The sequence below is a fragment of the Etheostoma spectabile genome, chromosome 9 (assembly GCF_008692095.1).
Source record: "Etheostoma spectabile isolate EspeVRDwgs_2016 chromosome 9, UIUC_Espe_1.0, whole genome shotgun sequence".
Taxonomy (NCBI): Eukaryota; Metazoa; Chordata; class Actinopteri; order Perciformes; family Percidae; genus Etheostoma; species Etheostoma spectabile.
Window position 1 is genome coordinate 15,738,530 of NC_045741.1, and position 9,869 is coordinate 15,748,398.

General features: G+C 39.8%; 1 protein-coding gene across 2 annotated transcripts in view; it reads left to right on the forward strand.

Annotated features, from left to right (window-relative positions):
- Window positions 1–9,869, forward strand: part of LOC116696015 (very low-density lipoprotein receptor) — a 20,691-nt gene that overhangs the window by 4,397 nt on the left and 6,425 nt on the right. For both annotated transcript variants that reach the window (XM_032526658.1, XM_032526657.1), the window contains exons 3-8: window positions 575–868; window positions 2,108–2,227; window positions 2,674–2,799; window positions 5,002–5,173; window positions 7,211–7,426; window positions 7,843–7,961. In XM_032526658.1, the coding sequence (XP_032382549.1) occupies window positions 575–868; window positions 2,108–2,227; window positions 2,674–2,799; window positions 5,002–5,173; window positions 7,211–7,426; window positions 7,843–7,961 (1,047 nt within the window). The remainder of the gene's footprint in view (window positions 1–574; window positions 869–2,107; window positions 2,228–2,673; window positions 2,800–5,001; window positions 5,174–7,210; window positions 7,427–7,842; window positions 7,962–9,869) is intronic.

A 9,869-nucleotide genomic window follows, 5' to 3' on the forward strand; every position in this document is an offset into this window, starting at 1 on the left:
AGTTTCTCACTGGAGTTTCCATAAAAATGTTCTTTTTCACGATATATTGTAAATCAATAAAATACAGGATTTTATTCATATTGCTCACTCTTAGATTACTCAAGAACTGGGTGGATGTGATCTAGAGAGGCATTGCATATGAACTAATATGATCAACTCATTACACAGCTGGTTCTGATGAAAACGTGTATATATAGCTGTTCAGAAATGTATAATTCATTAGTCTGCCCTAATAGATTCTCCCCCATCAAACATGTTTCTTTAAAAAAATATATTTTTTTTATAATTTCTTCATTTGAGGTCACACTAACGTTACATAATATTTCATTTTTGTTGCTCTCGAGTTTCTCTGAAACTGCCTTTTTAGAGATTAATTACAAACGGAAACATTCAACATAAATCAGATACCAAGATGTGGAAACCCCTAATGTTTCTGGTAATGTTAGTGATCTGAAATTGATGTCACTAATTCTATAGCTGTAAAAAAACACTTCTTTTGTTGAAGCCATTCAGATTCTATTTGTAGTAACAGAGACTCTGTGCAGACTTAATTAGTGAGTCTCACTCTTCACAGGTCACCTGTGGTGTAAAAAAGATGAATTTGCCTGCTGCAACGGACGGTGCATATCTTCACGTTTCCTTTGCAATGGCGTGGACGACTGTGAAGACGGGAGTGACGAGGCCTTCTGCCAGAACTGCACCACCCCTGGCTCCTTTTCTTGCAAGCCATCTGACACCTGCAACCCGCAGACGTCTCCCAAGTGTACGTCTTCTGAGTTTCAGTGTGGAGATGGGCATTGTATTCGCCAGAACTGGAGGTGTGACAACTCACCAGACTGCTCTGATGGCAGCGACGAGGACAACTGTGGTGAGTGATATGGGCAAAACAAATGAAACTACACTATTCAAAAGTCTGTAGACAACCCTGTCTACATACCTGGTTTGGTCTTATTAATCCCAATGAGGGAAATCTGTATGCTACTGCATACAAAGACATTTGGGGGGTAAACTGTTCATGGTAATTCTTGAACAGTTTATGGTAATGCCCTTTCTTGTTCCAATGTGAAAATGCACCATTGTGCACCATGCCATAAAAACATGGTTTTCCCAGTTAGGTGTGGAGGAACTTTATTGCCTGCACAGAGTCCCGATCTCAACCCCATTCAACACATTTGGACTGAACTGGAACATCGACCACAAGTCAGGTCTTCATCCCCCAACATCAGCGTCAGTGCCAACTAAAGGCAGGGGTGTGCTCCAAACAAACTAGTGTGTACAACACGTTCATAATCGTTCAAATGAGGAAAAGGTTGCACACTTTTGGACAGTCTCTTCTCAAAGTAATTTTATGCTGACCACTAGGTTGTACACATGAAGCAACAGAAGTACATTCTGCACGTTGTGCAGAGGGGGGGCGTTTCAGTATCTGTTCAAACATTCGACAAGTCCTTCTGTTGAAGCATAATGAGACCTTCAGTGCTGTTGGGATTAATGAGAACGCATCTGGGAAAGGTCCATCTAGGGTTGTTTTTGGAATGAGGTGTTAAACAAACTCATACTGTATTCTAGCACTTGTGTGTAATACTTGATGTTTTACTACCAGCCAGCAGAGGGCTGTATAGTTCTGCTCCATGCTGCACAATGGCTTCCAGCATCTTGGGACACCGATTCTCATTCTTTATCGATTTTAGTCGTGTAACTGGGTCATGTATAAATTTGTGTTCTCTATCATTAAATGCCAAAATTAACGGGATGCGTACATCATGAACTTTTCTGGGTGGGAAAAGGTTGTTCCTAAATGCAGTTTAAGCTTGAACTTTAGGTAAACAGATTAGCCATATATGATTGTAAGACTAGTATGTTGGTGGTCATGAGATGGGAAGCTGGCCTGAGAAGACCTGAATATCTTCAAAGAACAAAGTGTCCCCCCCGATAGTATATCTATTTCATGTCACCATTAAATACTTTTTAACCCATCTGGACACCATTTGTCATGTTTGTAACTCAAACAATGTTCTGTATCTGAGCATGAACAACAAAACTTCATATTAGTCATGTTTTCAAATATTAGCAGTCTTTGTATAGATCCATTGATTTGTTTTTGCAGATCAGAACGAGTGTGAGGTCAATAATGGAGGCTGCTCTCATCAATGTGTGGACCAGAAGATGGGATTCCATTGTGACTGCCCTGGCAACATGAGGCTGGTCGGGGACAGCCACTGTGAGGGTGAGTGGCAGTGATAGAGCAGCTTGATACCTGTTTTACATTACCAGTTATGAACAATTGTCCTGACCTAGTCTATATCAAAATCCCTGTCAATTTGAGGACTAACTCTGGTTAACAACATTTGGACGTACACATGTTCCACCAAAACAAATTCCTTCCCGAGGCTATTTTGCAGAGGCACCGTCATTGTGTCCGGGCTGATTGGTTTATAGAAATGCCAATAAACCAGAGCACGTTTTTCTCAAATCCCGGAATGCTGTGTGGACGAGCCAGACCCTCCTTTGCAACGCTGTGGGGGAAGGTCTGGCAATGCAAGACTAGTCCTGACCCATCGCACAAAATTACCTTAATATATCTGACAATTTTTGCTACAAAGTAATTTTGTAACACATATATGCTCTGTCCTCCTCTGAAATTCCAATTCAAGTGTCCCTTCTTACATCTAGAGGTGGACACGTGCCTGGAGAACGATGTGTGTGATCAGCTGTGTGTTCACATAAACGGCAGCCTCGCCTGTGACTGCCACGAGGACTACCAGATGAATCCAACAACCAGAGAGTGCAAGGCCAAAGGTGAAACACAAGTTTGTTCATCTTACCACAGAAATCCAAAAAACACAAGTAGAAATAAAAGAAAAGACTACAATACAAAAACAGAAAGTACAGAAATGTCATACACAATACTACCTCAGCAATCTGTAATACAATATACAGAAGACAGTCATACACAATACTACATCAGCAGTCTGTAATAACTCGCATTTACTTGTGCAAAATAAGTCGAGTTATTGCACATCGAACAAAAAAGTTCTATTGCTCTTGAACCAGGTCACTCTGAATCTACGGCTTCAGGGCAGTGTTTTCTCAAAGTGAAGGAGGTGGTTTGTGTAGTCTAATATAGATTTGTTGTAAACAAACATTGTGATAAAGTCTGCAACTTACCCAGAGTTCAGCCTTGACAGATTACCATTTTATCACAGTACAAACACATTATCTATATGCAGACATGACTTTTTCCACAATTTGTTTTGACAAAAATCCTTGACTCCACACAGAATTGTCCCCTGTGCTTTGCCGTGCATCTCAGCCAAGACGTTAGCCACCTCAGATTTGTCAGACATATTTGATTATAGCATAACCAAAAACAAAATGCACAGTCTAAGATGAGAGCACAACAAGAAACTAGGAGCAGTAAAGGAGGATCTCTCAAACTGGCATCTTGTCTGAGATCACTTGTCGTCTTATCTGCACCACAACATCAGACAAAACATGTTCTAGTTTGACCATCACAGCTGTTTTGAGATTTTGAATATAGACATCTACATTAACTTTTCATACAAACATGATATTTCCACTCTCCCGTTTCTTTCAAGCTACACTAATAATAATTTTTATATCATAACCGATGACTACATATAATGTACACCCTATCACCTGACTCTACACTTCCACAGCACCTAATTCACTTATACCCCACAGATTGGTCATCTGGTTTAACAAATAACATAGTTTTTATTATTTATTATTGGAACCTTCATTCATTTAATTTCATTACACATGTCAGTAATTTCCCTCATAACAAAAGAAATGGAGCATATGGTGTGAAGGGTTGGTTTCTTATTGCTGCGAGCCCGACAAAACAAAATGCAGTCATGGTATTTGCGAGCCATTATTATTTTATCAGTGGCATCTGGCAGGTTTGTTTAAGTTTGAAACCTAATGTTTGCTAAGTACACTCAGTCAGGACTTGTTCCACCTTAATAAATGTTGATGGGTTTATAGTGTGAGTGTGACTGTACAAACACATTAGTGGACATCAAGCTGTCCACTGGAGGTGTATTTATTGAACATGATTCTATAGTCCAAAAAAGTGGACAATTTCTATTGTGATCTTCTATTGAATGCCGACCTTTCCATTGTAATAGAGATATTACAGTCGTGTTGTTATTGGGTAATATTTCCTTTCTGATATGGTGCCAATACAAGGATAAAACATGGACCTGAATTTGTTCACACTCCCACTAATAAAATCAGTTTTATTTGTTTGTGGTTGCTTGTATTCATGCCTATTGACGTGTTACTGGACTGATACAGCTGACAGGTTGAGCTTGGAATTTTCTTTTTCCACAAATTCAATGTAGTGTACATTTTTTAATAGTGAACTTTAATGGAGGGGAAATACACATACAAAAGCAATATCAGGTCTTATGGCATGTTATGTCTTATGCCTAGGGTTGCAAAGTGTCTGCTTCTCCAAACTGAAGGCATGCTGACCGCCATCTACTATAGGTACATTAACTATGAATAAACTAAAAACTATCACTTTTAAACTGGGGAATTTTGGGGGGAAAAAACACATTTAAGTTTTTTTTAATATAGAAATTGGAACTTATTTTGTGGGAGGGTTGGTGGCAGGTCATAGGGAAGGTTTTTTTTGTTTTCAATGTTAACTCATTTAATGAAAGTTCAACTGAATTGTTATTTTTTTTTCCATTTCTATGAGAAGGGTTTAAATTATGTCTGCTTATGATAGGGTATGTTTAAGTTAGTATAGGTTTTTTCTATCTGCATATTACATGGTAAATACAGCCTGAGCAAATATTTTCATTGTATTCCTGTTAATTCCCATGAAACCCTAAGCTCGATACACAGGAGAACTATCATGCAAAAAAAGGCAAGCAAACAAGACCATGAATTGCAGATGAGCTCAGAACATCTTTAATTATGATTAAAATGCACAAGAACAACCAGTTTTTTTTTCCTGTGTCCTTTCAGGGAACGTGGCTCAGCTTTTTTTCACCTCTTCTAAAGGAATGTGTTGGACAAGCATCGCTGGCACCGAGTACAGGGAACTGGCTGCACATTTACAAGGACCAGGCCCAGTGGCCGCCTTGGCCTCTAACCGAACACTGTACTGGGCCCGGCAAGGAAAAGGCTCCATATACAGGTAACAAAGTAGAGCTGTGTTACTCCTGTTAAAGGCACAATCTGTGATCTGAATGGAAAAACCCATCCATCCATTTTCTACCACTCATCTGTGCCGCTCAGCCTGCAAGATAAGCAAGGAAATCCAAACATTCTTTTTTCCAAATCTTTGTCCAGCTTCTCCTGGGGCATCCACAAACTTTCCCCTGGCAGGGGGGTATGTAATCCCTCCATGGTCTCCTGGGGTCTTTTTGTAGCTGGACATGACTAGAATACCTCCACAGAGGACATTTATTTACTTTTATTTTCATTTTTATTTATTGTATTTGTTCATTTAACAGGCACAGTGCTCATTGATCAACAGGAAAAAAATATAAAGAAGCCAGAGTCTGTTGTTCCTGGCCATATGTTTAAAAAGGCACTATAAAAAGAGAATAAGACCAAATACCTTGTAAAATGTATATACTTAACATACCGGTAAGAAAATATACAAATACAGTACACATCCACAAAGAATTTAAAGAACACTTTCTGATCAAGGAGGACTGATTAAAACAGACAACAAGATGGCAACCAACTCAGCTGCCTCCTATATTTAAATGTCATTACATAACAGACCAAAGGTTAAGGTCAATAGGTAGACTACATTGATTGTTAATTAATCATTTTCCTCCCTCTATTATTCCTATAATTATTTTCTACTTTTTTATGCTAATGATATATAATAGTTTTTACAGACAAAGAAACCGAAAAGCCTTGATAAAGAAACAGGAACTCCCTGCTCTTTGTACTTGATTGTTGTCTTTGTGTGGCTGATAATAGGTCTTGAGGCCTAGGAGCCGTCACACCCCCCTCCTCAAGAGCAAGCTCCCAACACGGCCATGGGAAAAAAAAACGGTGAAATATAATAAATCATATTTTATACTACACCTGACCATGTCAATATTATCTCTAACACCCATGCAGTTCAGAGCATAATTTACCCAGTTGCCATGAATCCAAGGAAGCACTTTAATGATTCATGAAAAAGATACGCAGTCCTAACAAACATTATGACAATGGTGCACGTGACCAGGCATCTGCCACCACATTGTCCTTGCCCTTAATTACTGACATAGAATGACTTGCCCTTAGAACTGGATAACTTGGGGCAACCTCACTTGAAGGAGACTGTGTCTGATAGGGTTTAAGCAGATTTTCATGACAGGTCTTATTTTTCTTCCTTTTACCTGGCACCTCTATCAAGTAATTTTGTTCAGAAACTTGACAGAACACATTACATGTACCAAAGAACTTTGCCTGAAATGGGGATTCAACAAGTGGCAAGAGAACCAAAACCTGAGCTCCTGCACTAAATTTCCGACGCTCTACACTACAGTCAAACAGTCATTTCATTTTTTTCTGAGGCAAATGCAATTTTTGTTTAGCCATTTTCCCAGCCTGATAAAGCCTTTGCCTGAAACCATTTACATTTGTAATCAAGGTCTGTGGAGGGTCAGTCAACATCAACTGATCACGCACAACTGCAAAGGGACAAGGGAAAAAAGGTTAATCCTTGCTTGCCAATGATTTATCTACCCCTCAACTAGAGATAGTAAACACTTTAGCCATGCTAGCGGCTCTATGAGTTTATATTTGGGCACAGTTGAGCTTTGAGCATATGTTCACAATGACTATGCTGATATCCTGGAGTTAAGCAGGTATAATGCTCACCATGTCAGCATGTTAGCATGCTGACATTTCCACTAGCCAGTTTGCACTAGATACAAAGCTGAGGCTGATTGAAATGCAGGTTGGAGGTATTTGGTCATAAACCAAAGGCAACAATTTTTTTTTTTCCTGATGATGGGGATATATTAAAATTCAGGAGATCAATAGTTACTGATGCATTTCACTCCATAGTGACGCTAAGGGAAAAGATTAATGAGCCCATTCAAAGATGCAGCCATGTATTTTCATAGTGAGAGTTTGTTTGGATTGGGTAGAACAGAGCTTTGAATAAACACCATGTTTGTCGTATCGTTTAGATATGTTTCTTTTACCCCTGGATGTTTGTCAGGATCTCCATGGATGGAAAGCTGCAGGATTCAGTGTTGGTGCTGAAAGTTCAAGGTTCAGTGTCAGGCCTGGCTGTGGACTGGGTCCACCATCTCCTCTACTGGACCAGTATGGAGAGCGGTTCTGTTAATGTTGGCCTGCTAGACGGTTCGGCTCAGCGTCGACTTATCGCCAGACTGGACAAACCTTCTGCAGTGGCTCTGGATCCTCTCCAAGGGTAGGAGAAGATTAATTCAGTTAACAGCGTCATCAATGAGGTTCAGTGAACTCACATCAGCAGGACTATTCAAAGCTTAAGCTAGGATGACTTTTTGTTTCATCATAATCATCAAATAACCTGTTCTTATTATTTATCACAACACCCACTTACAGTAAGAGGTGGTTAGACTCTTTCAAGCACATATTTGTTTGTTTTTTCCTGTGTCAAAGCACAATTTGTTTGGTAATTTGGAGAAAAACCTATCCTTTAATAATAATAGTGATAGAACTTTTATATCACATTTTATAGAAAAAGTTGCAATACAATATGTTTCATAAAAAAAGTCAGATGCAAATAAATTACAGAAGAACATTTTAAAAACTGGATGAAGCAAGAATCTTATCCCAAAAGCTCTGCTACTTCTGTTTTCTCAGGCTGCTTTTCTGGGCTCAGTCTGGCCGCCCCCCAAAGATTGAGAGAGCCAAGTTGGACGGTCGGGACAGAATGGCTCTGGTCACTTCCTTAATACTCTACCCTGTCGCTCTCTCTCTGGGTATGTTGTGACATTTCATAGAGGTAATGGTAGAGTGAGTTTTGGATTTCTGTTGAACTTGCAGAAGATGTTACAATATTGTATTTAGTGTTAGACAACGTTCGATTAACGTTCCTTTTGGCCTAGCAAACTTTGTAGTTTTTTTCACATGCTGTTGCAACCACTAATAACGTTAGAAAAAACACTACAAAATGGATCTAACTAGAACAGAAACGAAACAAAAGGCACGCCGCACATACTTTGGGCTTGCGAATGGCCAAAGAGTAGTAACGTTACATTTTGAGTGGATGGCGAGTGCGGGACAGTGAAATGGATGCCAATAAGATAGTCAATAGATAGTCGTTGTGAACTGAGCTATCATCGCAGCACGTCCAGTCTGAAATACCACTTGACAAAGACAATTCTCTGCCACCTCGTCAAAGTTTTTTTCACCCTTTTTATTGATGAACAGTGTTACATTGTGTGAGAGATTAGCTCCAAGTGTGAATGACTGCTCAAAGTGAGAATGTTACGTGTGAGATTGAACTCTACAGTAGGCTATATACCAATGTTGTTTTCAATTTATAAAAAAGAAAAAAAGAAAAAAAAATGCACAAAGCAAAGCGTTTCCATGTTGATAAAAGCATTAAAATGAGAAAAAATAATGGGACAAAAATTCAGAAATTCAGGAACAATTGAGAAAGAAAGTAATTGAGATCTATCCCTGCTGTAAGGTTATAAAAGCCATTTCCAAGCTTTGGGAATCCGCAAACCACAGTGAGAGCCATTATCCCACAATGGCGAAGACATGGAACAGTGGTGAACCTCCCAGAGTGGCCGGCCGCCAAAATACCCCAAGAGCGCAGCGACGACTCATCCAAGAGGTCACAAAAGACCCCACAACACGTCCAAAGAACTGCAGGCCTCACTTGCCTCAGTTAAGGTCAGCGTTCATGCCTCCACCATCAGGAAAAGACGGGCAAAAATGGCCTGCTGGCAGAGTTCCAAGAAAACCACTGCTGAGCAAAAAGAATCAAAGCTCGCTCAATTTCTCCACAACACATCTTGATGATCCCCAGACTTTTGGGACAACATTCTGTGGACCGATGAGACAAATTGGAACTCTTGGAAGGTGTGTGTCCAAGTATATCTGGCGTAGAAGGAACACTGCATTTCATAAAAAAATTATACCCAGTAAAATATGGTGGTGGTAGTGTGATGGTCTGGGGCTGTTTTGCTGCTCAGGACCTGGAAGACTTGCCGTGATAAAAGGAACTATGAATTCTGCTGTCTACCAAGAGATCCTGAAGAGAATGTCCGACCATCTGTTTGTGTACTCAAGCTGAAACAATTTGGGTTCTGCAGCAGGACATGATCCTAAACACCAGCAAGTCCACCACCGAATGGCTGAAGAAAAACAAAATGAAGACTTTGGAGTGGCCTAGCCAAAGTCCTGACTGAATCCTATGAGATGTTGTGGGATGACCTTAAAAAGGCCGTTCATCCTCGAAACCCTCTAATGTAACTGAATTAGGACATTCTGTAAAGATGAGTGGGCCAAATTCCTCCAGGACGCTGTAAGCCTCATTGCACGTTATCGCAACGCTTGGTTGCAGTTGTTGCTGCTAAGGGTGGCCCAACCAGTTATTAGGTTAGGGGGCAATCACTTTTTCACACAGGGCCATGATGGTTTGGATTTTTTTCACCTTTAATAATAAACACCTTCATTTACAAATTCATTTGTGTTTCTTGTGTTGTCCTTGACTATTGTTTAAATTGGTTTGATGTTCCGAAACACTCTTGTACAAACATGCAAAGGAACAGGAAATGAGGAAGGGGGCAAACACTTTTTCACACCACTGTGTGTGTGTATATATATATATATATATATACAGTGCCTTGCTAAAGTATTCGGCCCCCTTGAACTTT